The sequence below is a fragment of the Pseudophryne corroboree genome, chromosome 6 (assembly GCF_028390025.1).
Source record: "Pseudophryne corroboree isolate aPseCor3 chromosome 6, aPseCor3.hap2, whole genome shotgun sequence".
In the NCBI taxonomy this organism is placed as follows: Eukaryota; Metazoa; Chordata; class Amphibia; order Anura; family Myobatrachidae; genus Pseudophryne; species Pseudophryne corroboree.
This window is the reverse complement of record NC_086449.1, coordinates 91,436,146-91,459,689: the sequence shown is the minus strand read 5'-3', so window position 1 is coordinate 91,459,689 and position 23,544 is coordinate 91,436,146. Positions and strand designations below refer to the sequence as shown.

The window sequence follows — 23,544 nt, the reverse complement described above, 5'->3', positions numbered from 1 at the left end:
TCCCAATTTCCCGGCTTTCGGGGATTGGAAATGTTAAAACATATTAGGGATCTATCCACATGATATTGGTGGAGCTTCAAACTAGGAGGACTGGAGATATTAAACCTCCTGTCCACCGGTCTCCCACCCTTTAGCTCAAGTACCTCCCCTACCGTTAAAGGAAATGGTACTAGCCCTGATTTGCTATGACCTTGAGGTACTTGAGAGCATACCCAACAATCTGTTTTATTTAACACACTACCCACTAAGGAGTGATAGTCACTCAATGGATGCCGGTCCATATGGATATTCAAACTGGATTGGCATTTCTTAATGCACCCATCCTCAACTACGTTGTCACAGAGCCTACAGATACAGTTTTCTTTTCAGCTAACAATGTTTACAAATAACATGGCTGTTAGATCGTTTCCGGTACTCGCCTTTTGCTTGGTGGTTGTGTTGCTATTGGAAATTTACACCTCTGTCTCAGTCATCGGAACCTTTCTGGATCCTTTCTCGACCTCTCTGGTACTCTCGCCGGAACAGACTGCTCTGGTCAACATCATGGTCAACAGGAAAATCCATATCACAGTCTCTTGGGGCAAGTCCATCTTACAGGAGGAGAAAAGAAGAAATTTGTAATGGGGGTACAGGAAAACAGTTTGAGGGGGAGAGAAACTTGTTACGATAATTAAGTTCTCTAGTCTTGTTGTTCTTCTTGTTCTGCTGTCATCTCAAAGGTGCTGTCTCTCAGTCTTCCAAACGAACATTCCGGTGATGCAATATTCCTTCCAAACCAGCGATCTCTCTGTAAGGAGCAAAAATCTTGCATTACCATTTGTCTAACTGATGTGTGACATACCATCTTTATAACATGAAAACATGAGTGAGAAGAGAGAAAACAAAAAAAAAACAAAAGAGAGAGAGAACAATTCATATATGTATATATCACATAAATCAACAGAGAACAACAACAGGGGAAAAAAAACATTATTTTTTTTTTCAAACATAAACATTTTCTAAAACATTGTCAGATCATCAGGCTGTCATATCTACATGTCCAATGGTTTCCTTGCGCAGTCCCTCCCCCCAGCACTTCCATATTCCACTGTCCGTATCTGGCCAGAATACATTGGTGCGGATGGGTCATGCTGGGGTTTGGTAGACTTCTGCAAAGACCAAGTATATATGCAATGTTTGAATCTTACCAATAATCGTCAGAGATGGGGAGAGAGAAAAAGAAACATTTCACAGATACATTTACAATGTTTCACCTGGTCATTCCTGTGTCTTCAGGGAATGACCTCCCAATTTATTAACTATAACCTCAGGCTTACCATCAGTCCTAATGATCACCTTTCCTGACTGCACATTATGGGTGTGGGCCAAAATTCTCCCTATATGATCCCTGTTTATAATTGTGTGTGTTATAATTTTGCTCATATCTTTGTCTAGGGGGTTTATGTGAATTTTGTCTACTTCCTGATCTGCAATCTCTTGCAAAATGACCTTCCTTTTGGCAGTTATAACACCTTGTCACCTTTGGCTTAACCACAGGGATCTGAGGCTTCTTTGTTTCCTTGTGCTTGATGATGCTTTGCTCATGCCCAACAGCAGAGTCCCTTAATGCAGTTACTGATTTATCTCTCCAGTATGGATTGGTGATCTGTATCTTTGCTTTCAACACTTCCCTTAAACCATCCATTAGCACAGATACTGCTACTTCTCTGTGCGGTGCACTTGTTTTGATGTCTGTGATCCCAGTGTTCCTAGCCATCACTTGCAGTGCTCGATTGAAATAATTGGAAATACTTTCCCCTTCGTTTTGTCTTATGGAGAAGATTTTGTTCCACTCGACAATGGCTGGGAAATATATTTCTAACTGTCGGTTGATCTGCTTAATACATTCCTGATTGTGTTCCTCTGTACAAGGTACCTCCGTGTCTAATTTACAATCAGCAATACATTTCGCAGGGTCAACACTGGAGGGCAAACATGCCCTCAGCACTGTCCGCCACTCTTTGTTGGTGGGTTCTGTGGAGTTTCCTAGTTCTTTAATGAAATTTTGACATGCGACTAGATTTTTCCTAGGATCAGGAAATTCAGACATAATTGATCTCAATTCGGTCCGGGACCAGGGACAGCGCATTGCACTGTCCTGGACGGGAAGGATTCCCTGATAGTCAGTCTTCCCATTGGGGACTGTGATCACCCTGACAGGACTAAACTCAATTACATCACCTTGTTTTGGTCTTACAATATGGGGTACATTTGTTTGTGCGTGATATAAAACATTGTACGTACCTGTGGACACGACCTCACCTGACCCTCCGTTAGGGGGTTTGATTATTGCCTTTACCGATTTGGTCGCGTCCACCTGGATGTCTTGTGTGATGGCTGCTGGAAGAGGTGTCGTCATCGTGTTGGGTTCACTTTCTTGCTCGTTTTCCTGAGGGAAGTTTGACATGGGGTGCAACTTGCATGGGTTAATAGTTGTACATTTAACAGCATTACAATTATCATTGTTATGTTTATTACACTTATTCTTATCATCTATACTACAGTTGCTAAGTGCGTTTTTATTGTTCAACATTGTGCCTTTCTCCGCAACCATAATTCTCTCCATTGCCATGTCTCTCCTCCCAAGATAAGAGTCAGATATGTCAGTTAACTCTCTTTGCATTTCACTTTCTTGTTGCCATAATTTTAAACAATCATAATGTTTGATCCGTCTCTTTGCTGGTTTAATAAGACCTATCCTTCTCCTTAAATTCATTAACACTTCTGGGCTGAAGCTACCTATTCTTGGGAATTTCTCCCCGTCATGCATTGTCATTCTTTCCCATTCATCACATAAAATTTCTGTGTGCCTTCCGTATTTTTCACACATTACGTACCTTGCCGACCCGATTGGTCGGTTTACAGAATCAACCCGAACCGAGGTTGATCGCCCCCTTCCTGAACAACTGGCCCCCATAAAAACCAAAATATTCAAAGATAGGTTGACGGTGAAGTTTACCGAGCACCTCACTCACTCCGACCAATATGCCCACACACCGATATGGTGCTGGCGTACTCGACCCAGGGCCCCTATTAACCTGTGTTTACTGGAACATGTGGGTGTGATCCGCAGAGCATTAACCCTTTCCAGTAAAGGTGGGGTTGTCGGATAATTCCTGAGTGACCAGAGAATTTCCCTTTTTGGTTAAAATAAAAAATTACACAAATCACGTTAGAATGTACAAATAGCGTTTATGACCGGGTTTGTACACAAATGGTACTGGTCAGGTTACTAACTAATGCACACAATTACGTGCGGTACAATCGTTCAGTACATAAGCAACTAATCTTATGTACGGAGCGACCAGTGGAATCGACATTCAGCAGCTGCGAATTCCTTCAGCCTGAGCTTTATTGGCCTATATGGGTGTTGCACCAACCCTTCTTTGGTGTTGTGCCTTGTCTCTATAGCGGACTTCCTTGTCTGCTGTACCTGGACCTCCTGGTCTGTTATGCGACCTCCTGGTCTGTTACAGTATGACCACCTGGTCTGCTACACTCTAATGCTCAAATTTTATATGTGTTTAACCAGAGATGCCTCCCCAGCCACCATGTATGTCACTTACACGTATGTATCTTCACGAGAACTCGATGATTTCTGTGGTTCAATCCCCAAAATTGTAAAAACAAACACTCACTCACCACATACACACTTTTGTTTCTATTTCTATTTCTGCGCAGAAATTTTTTTTCTTTAGACCAGATGTGTTGTAAATTTGGAGAAGGATCTGTTAATTTAAATTTCGGATTTAAAATAGATTTGCGCTACTTATCGCCTGATGCGCTACTTATCGCCTGTTGCGTTACTTAAAAATCAACACTATCGTGTGACTTGAGTTACGTGGGCGTACCCAGACGCTCCGTTGCGTAATTTACGCTGCGTGCGTCGGCCCTTGCGTACGCGAGTCTCAGTCCTTTGTTAGAGACACGTGTACACAAAACCAATGTCCACCGTAACACAACTAACACGTTTTATCAATGTAGATGATCCTCGATCGTCTACCGTGCAACACACCAATCTCTCCTTATACCTTAGGTAGAGTTGCGTGTGGGTTTTACACTTTATCCCTTAACGCATTACTTTTACACTTTAACTATGGAATAGCGACAAATCTCTCTTAGCACGTTTTATCAATTATAAAATGGCAAACAGGAGAGTGATATATGAAAATACACGAATGAAAAAGAAATGCAGATATGTGCGTGTGTACGCAAGACAGAAATAAACAGTTTTAAAAGACACTAGTGTGTTGTTCTTACCTCCGGTTCCCGGATTCCTTCAGCACCCTTTACTAAGCGAAGCAGACGCTTATCCCGTCAGCACTGCGAAGAATATGATCTCCCGCCCTTTGCTGATGGATAATGTCTGCTGAAATTACCTAGCAGAGATATGTGAAGGACAGGACGAGCCGCCAATTGATAAAGCTGAATATTTATCTTATATAAAACCCTTTATGAGGTCTAAGAACACTGTACGCTATTTACGTATGGAGTACCGTAAGGGTACGCTCGTTGCGTAGCAATCGCTTAGCCGTGGTCGAGACGCTCAAGCGTCACGTTCGCTCACGGCCAAGAGATCACAGGCAGGCACGCTATTGGCTGCCGACTAACGTAATGGTTCACTATAGCGTAACGGACGCTGTATCGGGAGCGGGCTGCTCGAGCGATACAGACGCTCACGAGAATACGCTGTTGGTATCGGGCACACTTATAGGTGAGCGACTACCGTAATGCTACGCTATCAGCGTAGCGGACGCTCGAGACCACGAGGAGATCACGAGTGGCGCAGACGCTCACAATGTTAAACCTTTATATCTAAACCACAAACAATGTAATTTGCTGTAAAACCTTAGTGTGGAGATAGGGTGTAGATGCAACACAGTGTAACCTTATTAACTTAAAAGCTGTTTGAGCGTCACCGACGCTCTGAGAATACTTAACACTATAAGAAATACACAGATACCGTGCTTAGGGTCCAACGCCTAATATATATTTATATTATGAATGTTATACTTGCAAAAGAATTAATACAATACAAGTCATACACTACAATATAACATAGACTAACTAACCAGGTAACTACACAGTAAATACAATACAATTACGTTTAAGAGAAAATGAGAGAAAGAGAAGAGAGAGAGAGAAAGATATGGCCCATACTAACAAGAAAAGACAATATGATTACGGAGAAAACTTACGCACAAAGGAAACGATCGCATGCGCCTCTGGACATCCAGCTCCCGATTTTCAGCAATGATAACCGTTGAAGAGTGAGCTGGATGTGATCGGCTTGTCTATTTATGCCCCACACACAATACAATTCAATGGTCCCTACAATCTCATTGTTCATTGGACACAGGAATTCCTCCTCGCATTATAACAAAAGGTCATAGGTTGATTCATACAGGTGGGCTGTGACTATTTCCAACAGCTCAGGTGGGAGGGAAACTGGGTTTCCCGCCGCATGGATAAGTAAGTGCAAAAATAGTAAATGTTCATAAACTTCTTATGTCCATAACTATTCGCACGAGCGATTGATCCGCTTCAAACCAACACCGGAATATTGCTAATTAAATACTCTTCCGATGGATACTAAACACCACTGTATTACTCCTGTCTGACCCTTCGTATCAAACAAAGGGGGATTTCTCTGTTCATGAACATTCTACATTAACCAAACTTTCAGATCCTATCAAAGGGACCATGATCTACAAAATACATTATATGGTGAAAATATGTAACGATTGAGTCGCACGCTACGAACACATGAACTCTACCGTAAATGCACATACCGCGCGTCCGCGGGTGCCCGCAACAGCGAGTATGCGCACGCACGGGAGAGCGCACGCATGCGCAGCGCAGACCTGTGTGAGGTGCAAATATGGCAGTGTGCATCGTGATATTTTTCTGACTTTGACAATATATAGCCATTATCCCACTGGAAACGCATAGAAAACAGTCCCAGGTATGTATATCTGCACTTATAACGTGATCATCCCACGTAAATAAAATATATATATATATATAGCCATTATCCCACTGGAAACGCATAGAAAACAGTCCCAGGTATGTATATCTGCGCTAAAAACGTGATCATCCCACATAAATAAAAAAGATATAGCCATCATCCCACTGGAAACGCATAGAAAACAGTCCCAGGTATGTATATTTGCTCTAAAAACGTGATCATCCCACGTAAATCAAAAAGATATAGCCATCATCCCACTGGAAACGCATAGAAAACAGTCCCAGGTATGTAAATTTGCGCTAAAAACGTGATCATCCCACATAAATAAAAAAGATATAGCCATCATCCCACTGGAAATGCATTGAAAACAGTCCCAGGTATGTAAATTTGCGCTAAAAACGTGATCATCCCACATAAATAAAAAAGATATAGCCATCATCCCACTGGAAACGCATAGAAAACTGTCCCAGGTATGTATATCTGCGCTAAAAACGTGATCATCCCACATAAATAAAAAAGATATAGCCATCATCCCACTGGAAACGCATAGAAAACAGTCCCAGGTATGTATATCTGTGCTAAAAACGTGATCATCCCACATAAATAAAAAAGATATAGCCATCATCCCACTGGAAACGCATAGAAAACAGTCCCAGGTATGTATATCTGCGCTAAAAACGTGATCATCCCACATAAATAAAAAAGATATAGCCATCATCCCACTGGAAACGCATAGAAAACAGTCCCAGGTATGTATATCTGCGCTAAAAACGTGATCATCCCACATAAATAAAAAAGATATAGCCATCATCCCACTGGAAACGCATAGAAAACAGTCCCAGGTATACGGAAATGTGATTATAACGCGGTCATCCAATGTAAATTTTAATCGATTTTTATACAGTTTATAAAACAGAAATTAGGTGTACTTTAACACCTTATGCAATGGTATGTGTATGTGTACATATATTATACTATATAATAAATGTGGGATAATGTACTTTTACTGCTAATTATAAATATATTAAGTCACTTTTTGGGCCTGACTTACATAAAATTTGATGTTATATGATGTTTTTTTTGTTAATCTTTAAATTAAGTAAAAAATTCTGACATCTAGTGTCTTGGAGGTGAACTGCATGTAATCATCCCAATCATCCCTTTCTGTGATCATCATTTTAGTACATCCCTAATATGGTCAGCCTACTTATAGGTGATGCCCATAATGTTTTATGAATGCCCCTAATTTGCACATGTCAGTTTGCAGCCCCACAAGGGTCTGTACTGTTGTGTGCATGCTCGGACATTGCTCTGGAATTATGCGATTTGGCATCACACATAGCTTTATAAAAAAAAAAAAAAACCATAGCAGCCAGTCCCACATCTGCGTGCATTGTCTAAAGCAGGCATTCCCAACCGCGGTCCTCAAGGCACACCAACAGTGCAGGTTTTTGTGATATCCAGGCTTCAGCACAGATGGTTAAATCAACATACCTGAGCTACTAATTAAGTCACCTGTGTTCAAGCCCGGATATCACTAAAACCAGGACTGTTAGTGTGCCTTGAGGACCGAGGTTGGGAATGCCTGGTCTAAAGGGTTGAGGCTAGATCCAAGTGGCCTAAGGGACCTTTTCCGTCAGGGGGAGGAGCCACGCCAGCGGGACAGTTGCTCTAGTATCCACGCCACCAACTATTGCCTTTAGTAATTAGGTGGCGAGCCACCGTGCCCGAAGCGCGGCGAGCGTACTTTTCGGGTACCTTGTTCGGCCGTAGCTCCTCCCCTAGGTACGTCAGAAGGTCCCTTCTCCCACAGTTGGTTCTATATTGGAGTGGCTGAAGGGACCTTGTGACGTACATAGGGGAGGAGCTACGTCACCAGGGGGAGGAGCTACGGGCAACAGGGTACCCGAAAAGTACCCTCGCGGGCTCGCTTCGCTCGCCACGCTTCGCTCACCACCTAATTACTAAAGGTAATAGTTGGTGGCGTGGATAGTAGAGGAACTATCCCGCTGGCCTAGCTCCTCCCCCTTGCGTCGTAACTCCTCCCCCTTATGGAAAAGGTCCCTTGGCCCACTTGATTCTAGCATCTACCCTTCTCCCACTCCGATATAGAATCAACCTTGTCTAAAGGCCCCTATCCACTAGGGAATTTTGTCTCAGCAATGAGTTGGATCCATTTTTCCTGCAATCTGGCTGGGAGCTTCCCGGGAGCCCTGCGATTGCGATTTGCTACTTGAGTGTATTTTTTACATGTGATTTATCTCATGCGATCTAACGTTATTAAACCTATTTCTGTGCAATTGAGATAAATATTATGGTCAGCTCGTGTGATCTGCGACTGCAATGCGAGGCAGATGGAAACGCGCATCGCAATTGCACGAAAAGGACATGCGATGTGACACACTTCATGCACTCCGTCTCTGTCGCATAAATAGAGCCCATATCGCACTAGTGGATGTGGGGGCCTTTACATTCACTGCATCCCAGCTAGTGTCTGGTTGCAGTTGAATTTGCACTATTAGTAAATAGCCCCATCCTGATACAACTCATGTTGCTGTTTGTAAGCCTTGTTGATCATCAACAAAAAGATGTTTTCTCTATCGTCCTAGTGGATGCTGGGGTTCCTGAAAGGACCATGGGGAATAGCGGCTCCGCAGGAGACAGGGCACAAAAAGTAAAGCTTTTCCAGATCAGGTGGTGTGCACTGGCTCCTCCCCCCATGACCCTCCTCCAGACTCCAGTTAGATTTTTGTGCCCGGCCGAGAAGGGTGCAATCTAGGTGGCTCTCCTAAAGAGCTGCTTAGAAAAAGTTTAGCTAGGTTTTTTATTTTACAGTGATTCCTGCTGGCAACAGGATCACTGCAGCGAGGGACTGAGGGGAGAAGGAGTCAACTCACCTGCGTGCAGGATGGATTGGCTTCTTGGCTACTGGACATCAAGCTCCAGAGGGACGATCACAGGTACAGCCTGGATGGTCACCGGAGCCGCGCCGCCGGCCCCCTTGCAGATGCTGAAGTCAGAAGAGGTCCAGAATCGGCGGCTGAAGACTCCTGCAGTCTTCTAAAGGTAGCGCACAGCACTGCAGCTGTGCGCCATTTTCCTCTCAGCACACTTCACACGCGGTCACTGAGGGTGCAGGGCGCTGGGGGGGGGCGCCCTGGGAGGCAAATGTAACCTATATAAAGGCTAAAAATACCTCACATATAGCCCCCAGAGGCTATATGGAGATATTTAACCCCTGCCTGATTTCTCTAAATAGCGGGAGACGAGCCCGCCAGAAAAGGGGCGGGGCCTATCTCCTCAGCACACGGCGCCATTTCCTCTCACAGCTCCGCTGGTCAGGACGGCTCCCAAGTCTCTCCCCTGCACTGCACTACAGAAACAGGGTAAAACAGAGAGGGGGGGCAAATTTATGGCGATATTTTGATATAACAAAGCAGCTATAAGGGAGCACTTATTATAAGGCTATCCCTGATATATATATATAGCGCTTTTGGTGTGTGCTGGCAAACTCTCCCTCTGTCTCCCCAAAGGGCTAGTGGGTCCTGTCTTCGTTAGGAGCATTCCCTGTGTGTCTGCTGTGTGTCGGTACGTGTGTGTCGACATGTATGAGGACGATATTGGCGTGGAGGCGGAGCAATTGCCAAATATGAGGATGTCACCCCCTAGGGAGTCGACACCAGAATGGATGCCTTTATTTATGGAACTACGGGATAGTGTCAACACGCTAAAGCAGTCGTTTGACGACATGAGACGGCCGGACAATCAATTAGTGCCTGTCCAGGCGACTCAAACACCGTCAGGGGCTGTGAAACGCCCTTTGCCTCAGTCGGTCGACCCAGACACAGGCGATGACTCCAGTGGTGACGGTGACGAATCAACCGTATTTTCCAGTAGGGCCACACGTTATATGATTTTGGCAATGAAGGAGGCGTTACATTTAGCTGATACTACAGGTACCACTAAACAGGGTATTATGTGGGGTGTGAAAAAACTACCTATAGTTTTTCCTGAATCAGAAGAATTAAATGACGTGTGTAATGAAGCGTGGGTTGCCCCTGATAAAAAGCTGATAATTTCAAAGAAATTATTGGCATTATACCCTTTCCCGCCAGAGGTTAGGGAGCGCTGGGAAACACCTCCTAGGGTGGACAAGGCGCTAACACGCTTATCTAAACAAGTGGCGTTACCCTCTCCTGAGACGGCCGCACTTAAAGATCCATCAGATAGGAGGATGGAAAATATCCAAAAAAGTATATACACACATGCAGGTGTTATACTACGACCAGCTATAGCGACTGCCTGGATGTGCAGTGCTGGGGTAGTTTGGTCAGAGTCCCTGATTGAAAATATTGATACCCTGGACAGGGACAATATTTTACTGTCGTTAGAACAAATAAAGGATGCATTTCTTTATATGCGTGATGCACAGAGGGATATCTGCACACTGGCATCACGGGTAAGTGCTATGTCCATTTCGGCCAGAAGAGCTTTATGGACGCGACAGTGGACAGGCGATGCGGATTCAAAACGGCATATGGAAGTTTTGCAGTATAAAGGGGAGGAGTTATTTGGAGTCGGTCTATCAGATTTGGTGGCCACGGCTACAGCCGGGAAATCCACCTTTCTACCTCAAGTCACTCCCCAACAGAAAAAGGCACCGACCTTTCAACCGCAGCCCTTTCGTTCCTTTAAAAATAAGAGAGCAAAGGGCTATTCATATCTGCCACGAGGCAGAGGTCGAGGGAAGAGACAGCAACAGGCAGCTCCTTCCCAGGAACAGAAGCCCTCCCCGGCTTCTACAAAAGCCTCAGCATGACGCTGGGGCTTCTCAAGCGGACTCGGGGATGGTGGGGGGTCGTCTCAAAAATTACAGCGCGCAGTGGGCTCACTCGCAAGTAGATCCCTGGATCCTGCAGATAATATCTCAGGGGTACAGGTTGGAATTAGAGACAGATCCACCTCGCCGTTTCCTGAAGTCTGCTTTACCAACGTCCCCCTCCGAAAGGGAGACGGTTTTGGAAGCCATTCACAAGCTGTACTCTCAGCAGGTGATAGTCAAGGTACCTCTTCTACAACAAGGGAAGGGGTATTATTCCACTCTTTTTGTGGTACCGAAGCTGGATGGCTCGGTAAGGCCTATTCTAAATCTGAAGTCCTTGAACCTGTACATAAAGAAGTTCAAGTTCAAGATGGAGTCACTCAGAGCAGTGATAGCGAACCTGGAAGAGGGGGACTTTATGGTATCCTTGGACATCAAGGATGCGTATCTCCACGTTCCAATTTACCCCTCACACCAGGGGTACCTCAGGTTCGTTGTACAAAACTGTCACTATCAGTTTCAGACGCTGCCGTTCGGATTGTCCACGGCACCTCGGGTCTTTACAAAGGTAATGGCCGAGATGATGATTCTTCTTCGAAGAAAAGGCATATTAATTATCCCATACTTGGACGATCTCCTAATAAGGGCAAGGTCCAGAGAACAGCTAGAGATGGGATTAGCACTGTCTCAAGAAGTGCTAAAACAGCACGGGTGGATTCTGAATATTCCAAAATCCCAGTTAATGCCGACAACTCGTCTGCTGTTCCTAGGGATGATTCTGGACACGGTTCAGAAAAAGGTTTTTCTCCCGGAGGAAAAAGCCAAGGAGTTATCCGAGCTTGTCAGGAACCTCCTAAAACCAGGAAAGGTGTCTGTACATCAATGCACAAGAGTCCTGGGAAAAATGGTGGCTTCTTACGAAGCAATTCCATTCGGCAGATTCCACGCAAGGATTTTCCAAAGGGATCTGTTGGACAAATGGTCAGGGTCGCATCTTCAGATGCACCTACGGATAACCCTGTCTCCAAGGACAAGGGTGTCTCTTCTGTGGTGGTTGCAGAGTCCTCATCTATTGGAGGGCCGCAGATTCGGCATACAGGATTGGATCCTGGTGACCACGGACGCCAGCCTGAGAGGCTGGGGAGCAGTCACACAAGGAAGAAACTTCCAGGGAGTATGGACGAGCCTGGAAACGTCTCTTCACATAAACATTCTGGAACTAAGAGCAATATACAATGCTCTAAGCCAGGCAGAACCTCTGCTTCAAGGAAAACCGGTGTTGATCCAGTCGGACAACATCACGGCAGTCGCCCATGTGAACAGACAGGGCGGCACAAGAAGCAGGAGTGCAATGGCAGAAGCTGCAAGGATTCTTCGCTGGGCAGAGAATCATGTGATAGCACTGTCAGCAGTGTTCATCCCGGGAGTGGACAACTGGGAAGCAGACTTCCTCAGCAGACACGATCTTCACCCGGGAGAGTGGGGACTTCATCCAGAAGTCTTCCACATGCTGGTAACCCGTTGGGAAAGACCAATGGTGGACATGATGGCGTCTCGCCTCAACAAAAAACTGGACAGGTATTGCGCCAGGTCAAGAGATCCGCAGGCAATAGCTGTGGACGCGCTGGTAACGCCTTGGGTGTACCAGTCGGTGTATGTGTTTCCTCCTCTGCCTCTCATACCAAAAGTATTGAGAATTATACGGCAAAGAGGCGTAAGAACGATACTAGTGGTTCCGGATTGGCCAAGAAGGACTTGGTACCCGGAACTTCAAGAGATGATCACGGAAGATCCGTGGCCTCTACCTCTAAGGAGGGACTTGCTTCAGCAGGGTCCCTGTCTGTTTCAAGACTTACCGCGGCTGCGTTTGACGGCTTGGCGGTTGAACGCCGGATCCTAAAGGAAAAAGGCATGCCGGAAGAAGTCATTCCTACTTTGATTAAAGCAAGGAAGGAAGTAACCATGCAACATTATCACCGAATTTGGCGAAAATAAGTTGCGTGGTGCGAAGATCGGAGTGCTCCGACGGAGGAATTTCAACTGGGTCGATTCCTACATTTCCTGCAATCAGGATTGTCTATGGGTCTCAAATTGGGATCTATTAAGGTTCAAATTTCGGCCCTGTCGATTTTCTTTCAAAAAGAATTGGCTTCAGTCCCTGAAGTCCAGACCTTTGTTAAGGGAGTGCTGCATATACAGCCTCCTGTGGTGCCTCCAGTGGCACCGTGGGATCTCAATGTGGTTTTGGACTTTCTAAAATCTCATTGGTTTGAACCACTAAAAAAGGTGGATTTGAAATATCTCACATGGAAAGTGACCATGCTTCTAGCCCTGGCTTCGGCCAGGAGAGTGTCAGAACTGGCAGCTTTATCTTACAAAAGCCCATATCTGATTTTCCATTCGGACAGGGCAGAACTGCGGACTCGTCCGCATTTTCTCCCTAAGGTGGTGTCAGCATTTCATCTGAACCAGCCTATTGTAGTGCCTGCGGCTACAAGTGACTTGGAGGACTCCAAGTTACTGGACGTTGTCAGAGCATTAAAAATATATATTGCAAGGACAGCTGGAGTCAGAAAATCTGACTCGTTGTTTATATTGTATGCACCCAACAAGATGGGTGCTCCTGCGTCTAAGCAGACGATTGCTCGTTGGATCTGTAGCACAATCCAACTTGCACATTCTGTGGCAGGCCTGCCACAGCCTAAATCTGTAAAGGCCCACTCCACAAGGAAGGTGGGCTCATCTTGGGCGGCTGCCCGAGGGGTCTCGGCATTACAACTCTGCCGAGCAGCTACGTGGTCAGGGGAGAACACGTTTGTAAAATTTTACAAATTTGATACTCTGGCTAAGGAGGACCTGGAGTTCTCTCATTCGGTGCTGCAGAGTCATCCGCACTCTCCCGCCCGTTTGGGAGCTTTGGTATAATCCCCATGGTCCTTTCAGGAACCCCAGCATCCACTAGGACGATAGAGAAAATAAGATTTTACTTACCGATAAATCTATTTCTCGGAGTCCGTAGTGGATGCTGGGCGCCCATCCCAAGTGCGGATTATCTGCAATAATTGTACATAGTTATTGTTAACTAATTCGGGTTATTGTTGAAGGAAGCCATCTTTCAGAGGCTCCGCTGTTATCATACTGTTAACTGGGTTTAGATCACAAGTTGTACGGTGTGATTGGTGTGGCTGGTATGAGTCTTACCCGGGATTCAAAATCCTCCCTTATTGTGTACGCTCGTCCGGGCACAGTACCTAACTGGAGTCTGGAGGAGGGTCATGGGGGGAGGAGCCAGTGCACACCACCTGATCTGGAAAAGCTTTACTTTTTGTGCCCTGTCTCCTGCGGAGCCGCTATTCCCCATGGTCCTTTCAGGAACCCCAGCATCCACTACGGACTCCGAGAAATAGATTTATCGGTAAGTAAAATCTTATTTTAGGTTTTATGTGTCACATTAAGTCTCTCTCATGCAAAATGAGTTTTAGTAAAGTAATGTAGTCAGTGACTTGCAAGCCTAACCTACTTGCCGGGTGTGGATCATAGGTTCGACCATACTTAGGTCGACCACTATTCATCGACAGTGACTTAGTCGACACGTGAAGTAGGTCGACACAGTCATTAGGTCAACATGGACAAGGTTGACGTGGAAAAAGGTCGACATGAGTGTAAAAAAAAACATTGGTGTCGTTTTCTTCGTAAAGTGACCGGGAACCCCAATTAGTGCACCATGTCCCTTCGCATGGCTCACTTCACTCGCCATGCTTCAGGCAGGTTACTATTCCCAATCGTAGTCCACGTGGATCACAAAGTATGAAAAAGTTTTTTTTTAAATGTGGAAAAACTCATGTCGATCTTTTTCCATGTCGATCTAAGTGTTGTTGACCTAAAGACCGGATACCCTAATTGCCTATGACACGCAATGTTTAATACTTAATTTATTCCCTTCCCTGCTTTAGAAGCGTATTTGTATGAATCCCTACCTGTGTCAGGAATGTGTCATGCTGTTGCACTATACGTGCTTTATTTGTGTTCTTGAAGGGTGGTCTTCAGTATGCCGACTGACGGGATTCCGACAGCCGGCATACTGACACTTAATCTCCCTCATGGGGGTCCACGACCCCCCTTGAAGGGAGAATAAAATAGCATGGCGCGCCTAGCGCGCCACCGTGCCCGCAGCATGGAGAGCGCAGCGAGCCCGCAAGTGGCTCATTTGCGCTCGCCACACTGCCGGTAAGCCGGTGGTCGGGCTCCCAGCGCCGGTATGCTGGTTGCCGGGAGCCCGACCGCCGGCATACCATACTGAACCCGTTCGTTCTTGAACCCTGATGTATCTGTAACATTTCCCATCTTCCCTGTGACACTAATTAAGCGCAGAAGTCTTTGGATGTCTTATGTCTGTTATTTGTACTATTGGGGTGTTTATTATTGTTGGGCCATAGTACGGAACATTAGGTGACCCCGCATCTTAGTACTGCCCCTTTTTTCATCCCTAGACTAAGAACCAGAAGAAGCTCCGCGCGGCAGCTGTTCATAATGCAGAGGAAGAATACATCAGCGTCCCCCACTCCTTTGTGTTCCATCGAGGGCAGATTGGGAAGAATGTGCAGCAGCTGATTTTGGATGTGAGGAGAGCGATGGAGCCATATACAGCCTCCTCTCTTAAGGTGATGAGACACCAATATCTGTGATCCAGAAGGAAGGCAGCAAGCTATACAATTCTAAACTTATAAGACTCTGAGAGCAGCCACACATACAAAGGAAGTAAATGGCACAGGCGGCCATCTTGTAGGCTGAGCCAACATTAATGAGAAAGCAGCCAATCGGTTCACTAGGAGCCAGTTACATCATGGAAGCATGTTTTGCCTCAGTAATGCCTTGTGTCCATAGGTGATTGATGCCTTCTGAATATGGGTTCAGGCTACAGCATGGGGCCTCTGCTGTTTGTAGATGATGTGCACCATTTCATACTTTCCTCACACTGTCGCCTACCAAAGGTATAATGAGGCACCGAATCCTCACAACATGATGGCACAGATGTGAGGTAGCCTATGTGGGTGGGAGGCAGTGTTTCTAAACACGGTCATAGTAGTCACTTCCAGTGATCCATGTTACTGCATACAGCAGCAGCTTATGCACAAATGTGCCGCTCTTTTCTGCTTGATACTGTGGCATGGGAGCACAAGCTGGTAATCCTGTGATTTAGGGCATGGAGTATAGAGAGTTGCTCAGGTAATTATTTGATACGCCATGCTGTTACTATATCAGAGGAGTGGAGAATGGTCTTTGTGTAGCTAGTTCATAATTACTTTATTCTTTTTATTTTATTTTTCTACACAGTATATTGCTTTTATATATTATTATTATCCTTTATATGGTGCCAAAAGGGATCCGCTGTGACTTACATAGCACATAAACCGAAGCAGTGCAAACAGTGCAGAACATGGAATACAAGCTATATAACCACTGCTGCACATGTAGTCATAATACCCACAAAAGCGGTGGAGGCTGAACCCAGGGGTTTGGTTTCATTGTTGGCAGTGGGGCGGAGATGATATACATGAGAGAAGGAAAAGCACATGAGGGAATAGGGCCCTGCTTGTAAGAGTTTATAATCTAAATGGAAGGGGCAGAAGACGGGTGACACAGAGCCAAGAGACCGTGAGCAATGAGCGTGAAGCAGTGGTTTAGAATTAGAGCTGGAAGGTTTTAATAAAAAATTGGGTTTGGCAGCAAATGTAAAACTTTGTAGAGAAGTGGAGAGTCTGATTGGGGGAGGAAGAGAGTTCCAGAGGTAAGGAGCAGCACAGTCAAAATCTCGGAGGCAGGAATGGGAAAAAGTAATCAATTGGGAGAAGAGGCGGTGTTCATTTGTAGAGCAAAAATGGCGTAAGTGTGAATGGAGATGAGATCAGAGATGTAGTGGGGAGAGGGTTCGGTGAGGGACTTGTAAGTGATTGGGGAGTTTTAAATATGTTCTAAAGGGGAGGCAGCAGCAGGGCATTGGGGAAAGAGTGGAGAGAGGTGGGTGTTGGGGAGGCTGGATAAAAGGGGATTACAGTAATCCAATCTAGAGATGAACAGTGAGTGGATGAGGGTCTTTGTCTACAGGGTTAAAAAAAGGGTGCGACATTGAGTATTAAATAGCAGAAAGACAACTAGAGACATGAGTGAGAAGAGAGATCTGCCCAAAGTAATGCAAATTAAGTCTATTTCCTAAAGAAGTCATCATAACAATGTTGTTTGTTTCTAGATCCGCAAGAAAAATGCCCTGAAAGACTTTGTTGCAGTAGCCGGTCCCCTCGGAGTGACCCATTTTCTGATCTTCACCAAGACCCAAACCAACATCAACTTTGTAAGTGTTGGGATGAGACATGTACCCTGCAAGTGTTATCACCTATATATACTCTTCTGACTGACATCAGTACCCCACTCTACATTCTTACCTCCTTCCTATTCCAGTATCCCCCTCACCTTCCCAGTATTCATAATATAAATTCCATTTTTTTTTTCTCTCGGCAGAAATTTGTCCGTTTACCCAGAGGACCCACATTGCACTTCAGGGTGGCCCAGGTTTGTATCATTTCCATTATCTACCAAGAACTTCAGCTTTATTCCTCCATCGTTCCTGTCCTGATTCTTCTTCTCTCATTGAATGCCCTTATGGTCTATCATCTACTGCCCGAATTCTCCAAAAAAGTCCTCCTTCTTGAAAATAAACTCACTCCCCTATCGAAGTGATTTTCTCTCTCTCTTTCTCTCTCTCTCCTATCTGCTGTGCATTCCATGCAGTGGGACTATGTCCTATGCAGTAAGACTTACTTTACATTTTCTTCCTGTTGTAAAACCGAAGTCACCCAAACCTTAGCAGACTATAAGACGCACCCACATTGTAGAGAGGGAAAAATATTGGAAGGAATCATTTTAAGCCCCTTTACTTATCACTCTGACCCTGATTTTCTATCTCCCCTGACTGTCCTCCCTCCTTCTCTGGTTTGTGTCTATCGCTTCTCCCTTTCCTTTCTCCTCCGTGTCTCTTACTTCAGTGCTGCAATTTTGGGACTTCGGTGTATTTTATGGTTGAAAGAGCAGGTCTATAAACGCGTGCAGTGACGTCTTCTAACTTCTGTTGGTGTGCTGTCACATTGTCGAAATTATCCGAATGACATAATATACCCCACCCCTTCTGTTTTGTTTGTGTGAATGTGTCCGAGAATGAGAATACCCGTTGCAGTTTATTTTGAACCTATCTCAATTAATCCAAACTTTGCTTTCATAAACTGCTCCGCACTGCAAAATGAAAGCTATTGCTCGGTATGAATTCCTGTGTGTGTGTGCACCCATTACCGTGTGTTGTTATAAGCCTTTGTTCCTCATGTACAACATTGTAAGTGTATGTCTCCTTAACAATGGATGTTCTCTCTCGTGGGCAGTACTCCCTGGTGAAGGACGTGGTCTCCTCCCTGAAGAAGCACCGGATGCACGAGCAGCAGTTCACTCATCCCCCACTCCTGGTCCTCAATAACTTTGGCACGCAAGGCATGCATGTCAAGGTGATGGCCACAATGTTCCAGAACATGTTCCCCTCCATTAATGTGCACAAGGTGAGACACCAGTCCTAGCTGCTTCCATTATCAGTGTCCTGATCATATTCTGGTTCTACCTGCTTTGTGACCAGGGGCTTGGTCCACTAAGTCTCACATTGTGCCCTCCTTATCCAGATGTGAAGGGACCATCAAAACCAGGAATTTCCTTTGCTGTAGAAGCCTTTCTGTACATGTTGTCTATAGCATCTATTATAGAAAATATGGGCAGCCTCTGGTCCCCAACACTGGAGACCTACAGACAATTGTGTGCCACCCAGAGGGTGGTTAGTCTTAGTGTCCTGCACTGTAACATGATGGCTTTGCAGGTTTCATGATCAACTTCAACTTCACTCTGTGTGTGACGTTTTGTGTCTTTATTGTAGGTAAACTTGAACACCATCCGCAGATGTATTCTCATCAACTACAATGACGACTCCCAGCTGCTTGAGTTCAGACACTTGTAAGTTATATGAAACACACATTGTTGTAGTATAAATTACAAAAACTTGTAGTTGCTAGGAGCTACAGGACCTTTAAATGTTTCTGAGAAACATTTATACACCAGGTAATGAGTGAGGGATGTTAGGGCAATGGGTAATTCTTCAAAGGGTGTTTAGTAGGTTTGTGGCAGGTGTTTCCCAAATCTGGTCCTCATGCACCACTTACAGGTCATGTCTGAGGATTTCTCTAATCATGCAGAGGCGACTTGGTCTGCTTGGCTGGGTCACTGATTAACTTACCTGTACCCACAGACAAAAGCCCTCAAACATGAGCCTTTAGGAGGACATGAGGATCGATTTGTGAAACACTGGTATAAAGGACGGTTCTTCAAATTGCTAAATATCCTTATACCCTTAGTCTCAGTCCTCTTCATGTAATAGAGTTGTATTTTTTTATATGTAGCATTCAGCAAATAGACAATAAATGCTTTTCAAGTATTATATTGGGATCCACGCACTGGTTACAGTAAGGACTGAATTGTTATTAGTGAGGTGCAGTATCACCTCACAGCCTTTAGGTTGCGCTGTTGTGTCTGGAGAAAAAAATCCTAGTAATTGTCTTGTCTGTCACCACAGCAGCCTGAAGGTGGTTCCTGTAGGAATGAGTAAAGGGACGAAGAAGCTGCTTCAGGAAAAGTTTCCCAACATGAGTCGCTGGGACGATATCAGTGAGCTACTGGTCAAGTGAGTGTCGGAACCTGGCATGGTGGAGCGCCGTGGGGTAACCATCACTGTGGAAATAGGAGGACTGAATGGGGACACTTAACTTTCAAGGAAACAGTCTCAGCCAGTGCATATTTATAGGGGTTTCCTATGCACCAAAGTGAGATTTATTAAATACTGAGGACTATGTTTCTATGTAAGTAGGCATGAACAACTCTGCCCAAATGATATAAAGATGATGATAAAATAAAACACAGAAACCCCACCCCCACAAAAGATAGCAATGTATATAGTAAAAGCTGCAGATGGGCATTTACAGATCAGTGTGTTAATGTTGTTTATTGGTGGAAAACACTTTGTAGTGAAGATGTGGAAACCCCTTCCGCTATGATGTAACTGTTAGAGCCGTAAAAACAGAAACTAATGCTGAAAGTCTTCATGTTTTTTTTTTCCAGAGGAGCCAACCTCTCGGAGAGTGAAGCCGAGCAAGACGGAGAACACAACATCACAGAGCTGCCTCAGGCCTACGCCGGCCGGGGCAACATGAAGTCTCAGCAGAGCGCCGTGCGTCTTACTGAGGTCGGTGCCTCTTAGTGTTCGCTTGTACTGAAGTTCCTGATGCATTTATAGGGTCTTATGTGACAACTTCCTTTTCTTTTTCTTTTTTAATAGATCGGTCCCCGGATGACTCTGCAGCTGGTCAAGATTGAGGAGGGTTTAAATGATGGCAAAGTTTTATACCACAGCTTCGGTAAGTAATAGAATGTGATGGCACCAGAGTTTAAAAGGACTTAGAGCCATATAAGTGGACAATAATCTGCTCCATGGGGGGAGGGGGTATCTTTTTTTTTTTTTTTTTATCGTTGTATTCCAAAGTTTTGGCCTCCCTAAACAAATGGTCACTGAGGGTTCTAATACACACCATGCACCACCAATGTTGCAGGCTGTCTGACAATGTTATATAGACATTGCGGTATATTCAGTTAGTCTGATCCACTCCAACATGCATTTGTTGGAATGGATCCGACCAGGGCTATTCAATGACCATCTCAGTCCGTCTTTCAAAAAAGTTGACTTGAAATGAGGGAGCTGGGGGCGGGGGAGAGCAGCGCTTCAGCAGCGTAGCCGGAGGATGGGGCACCGCCGCCAGACCTCACGGCAGCATCCACCCGGCTCTAGCAAGCGAGACCTCACTTGCTGGAGCCGGTTGGACGCTGCCGTGAGCGGCGGCTGTGCCACATCCTCCTGCTACGCTGCTGTAGCGCGGCTCTCATCCATCTCACTGCTGGTCTCCCCCCTCTCCTCTCAGCTCCCTCATCTCAATCCAACCTGTTGGATTTGGCCCCGTTTCCGACAGAAGCACGCGGATCGGCGGCTATTCTGCCGATCGCCTGCTTTCCGAAAAGTCAGAATTCCAGACTTGTCGGATAATTTTGGGGTATATTGAATAGGTCGGAACCCATTCTGAGCTAAAAAAGTTGAAAACTGCCGTCTTTCCGAGAGACAGCAGCTTTCGACTGCAATTTAATATACCCCATTGGGTGTGTGACCACCGTCCCTCGGTCTGTCGCTAGCAGCATGAGTAATAGTAAAGGGACTGGTAACGTTGTACTTCAGCTGACTTTTTCTCCTCTTATGATCAGTCCAAAAGACAGAGGAGGAGATCATAGCAATGTTAGAGCGCAAAGAGAAGAAGCTGAAACAGAAAAAAGAACGGAAGAAGCAGCAAGAGAAGAACGTGTTGCAGAAGCAGCAGCAGAAGGAGGAGAATAAGTGAGTCTGAGTTACTCTGTGTGCAGCTAGAATCAGTGAGGGCTCAGTGCCAGGCAGCTGCTGCAAAAGCCAGCACAAGTCTGGATAGATACATGAGAAGGAATGTAGCCGTATCACTGTGTTGCAGCATGTATAATGGGGTATTTGATTTCTGCATGGACCCTAAGAGGCATAAGTGACAGGTTTACCTATTAAGGAAATAGTGATGTAAAATGACGTTCTTGGATTGTTTACTTTGTAAAATGAACCCCCTTTAGAAGTGACCTTAACAGAAGAAGCAGCTTCCCATTACCTAGCACAGGAATCATAGAAACCCTGTACTAAGGCACTCTCTGACCCCACACACAGAAAGCGCAGCGTGGCTGGCATGAAGCGGAAGCGAGGGGAAGGCGGAGACGACGACAGTGAAGTGGAGGACCCTGGAACTTCTGTCGATCCTGCCGACGTGTCTGAGGACGATGATGCTGAGTATTACAGACAAGAAGTTGGAGAGGAGCCGGACAAAGGTACCATTTTTCTCTAGCCCTGTATAGATATTGGGAGCAGAAGACTGTTTACTGTACTTGCCTGCTCCGAAGGAATTTTACCTTTCTGGCTTGCTGTCCCCAATTCTGTTTTATTCCTGTAACTTTCTATGCACAGTCCATCTATCCTGAACTCTCTCCCTCTTGGTTATCAAGCCTTGATGTTTCACGTGTGGTCATGTCTGTTTCTGAGAACTTTTCTCTGTTCCTCTGTGTCTTTCCGGGGGCCGCTATGTATTCATCTGTGTCTTTCCTGGGTCCGCTATCTGTTTGTGTGTTTCCGGGAATTCCACGTATCTTTTTTTTTTTTTTATCTGACTCTCATTTTCTTCACCCACTATATAGAGCTCTTCCTTCATGGGAGTAAAAGGAAGTTTTCCCGGCAGAAATTTGGTCCCCCTAGAAAGAAATTCAAAGAATCTAAAGGACCCTTTAAACAAAGACAGGATTCCCACCCGCCGGGTGGCCGCGCCAGACAGCATAAACCTAAATCGTCTTTCCAAAAAGGACCTAAAAGCCCTAAGGGACAATCACCCAGACCTGGTAAAAAAGGACAAAACGCCCATAAACATATGGGGCGCCAGCCACCATATAAACACCCCGCCGCTTCAGGCAAGAAAAAGAGCACAGGGTCCAAGAAACCAGGATCATTTGGCTCTAAACGCCCGAAGACGGGGAAAAACCCGAAGTTTAGTGGCGGGAATAAAATGGGCGGGCCGAAAGGTAAAGCTTTCAAACAGAGGAAAAAGATGTAAATGGACACTATACATGTTTTCTGTAAATAAGTGTAATTAACATCTAAGTTTAAAACTACTTTATTTCATGTCTGCTCCGGAAAATTAAAATGGTTTCCCCTTTATTATAACAGACTCTGTGGTTGCTGCAATAAAAGCACGGCTAAGTACACGGAACACGATAAAGTGGGAAGAGAAAGCTGCTTTAAAGCGATAAATGAAGTTGACTTGTATCTGCTCTGTGGTATCCGCCATTGTGGCGTCTGTATGTGCAGTGAAGTGCTTTGTATAATGGGTCGGCTGTAAGTAAGTTGTTGCAAAACCCTTACTTTATATGTACAGAATAAGTAAGCACGTCGGCCAGTGAGGTGTGTGTCTGTTGGGCATCTTCACACAAAGGGGAGGCGGTTAGTGGCTTTGGGGGTCATTCCGAGTTGATCGTTGCTGTGCTAAATTTAGCACGCCTACGATCATACACACTGACATGCGGGGGGACGCCCAGCACAGGGCTAGTCCGCCCCGCATGTCAGTGCCGGTTCCCCCGCAGAAGTGCAAAGGCATCGCACAGCAACGATGCCTTTGCACTTCGAGTAGCTCCCGGCCAGCGCAGCTTTAGCGTGCAGGCTGGGAGCTACTCGTCGCTCCCTGGCCCGCAGCGGCTGCGTGTGACGTCACGCAGCCGCTGCAGCCCGCCCTCCGTTTGGCCAGGCCACGCCTGCATTTGCCGGACCGCTCCCGCGAAACGGCGGCCAAACGCCGCCCTCTCGCCCAGCGACCGCCTCTACCTGTCAATCAGGCAGAGGCGATCGCAGCCCTGCTATGGCCTTCGGCCGTCTGGCATGCGGCGGCGCACTACGGTGCATGCACAGTAGGGACCCGTTCGCTCGGCTGCGACAAAAAGCAGCGAGCGAACGGGTCAGGATGACCCCCTTTGTCATCAC

At 45.7% G+C, this 23,544-nt stretch overlaps 1 protein-coding gene across 2 annotated transcripts in view; it reads left to right on the top strand.

Annotated features, from left to right (window-relative positions):
* The window catches only part of PPAN (peter pan homolog), a 29,821-nt gene extending 7,087 nt beyond the window's left edge, over window positions 1-22,734 (top strand). For both annotated transcript variants that reach the window (XM_063931483.1, XM_063931482.1), the window contains exons 2-12: window positions 15,320-15,490; window positions 17,077-17,178; window positions 17,346-17,396; window positions 18,257-18,427; window positions 18,793-18,869; window positions 19,486-19,593; window positions 20,028-20,151; window positions 20,245-20,323; window positions 21,216-21,345; window positions 21,694-21,851; window positions 22,215-22,734. In XM_063931483.1, the coding sequence (XP_063787553.1) occupies window positions 15,461-15,490; window positions 17,077-17,178; window positions 17,346-17,396; window positions 18,257-18,427; window positions 18,793-18,869; window positions 19,486-19,593; window positions 20,028-20,151; window positions 20,245-20,323; window positions 21,216-21,345; window positions 21,694-21,851; window positions 22,215-22,624 (1,440 nt within the window). In that variant the 5' untranslated portion in view covers window positions 15,320-15,460 and the 3' untranslated portion in view covers window positions 22,625-22,734. The remainder of the gene's footprint in view (window positions 1-15,319; window positions 15,491-17,076; window positions 17,179-17,345; window positions 17,397-18,256; window positions 18,428-18,792; window positions 18,870-19,485; window positions 19,594-20,027; window positions 20,152-20,244; window positions 20,324-21,215; window positions 21,346-21,693; window positions 21,852-22,214) is intronic.
* Window positions 22,735-23,544: the final 810 nt, after the last annotated feature.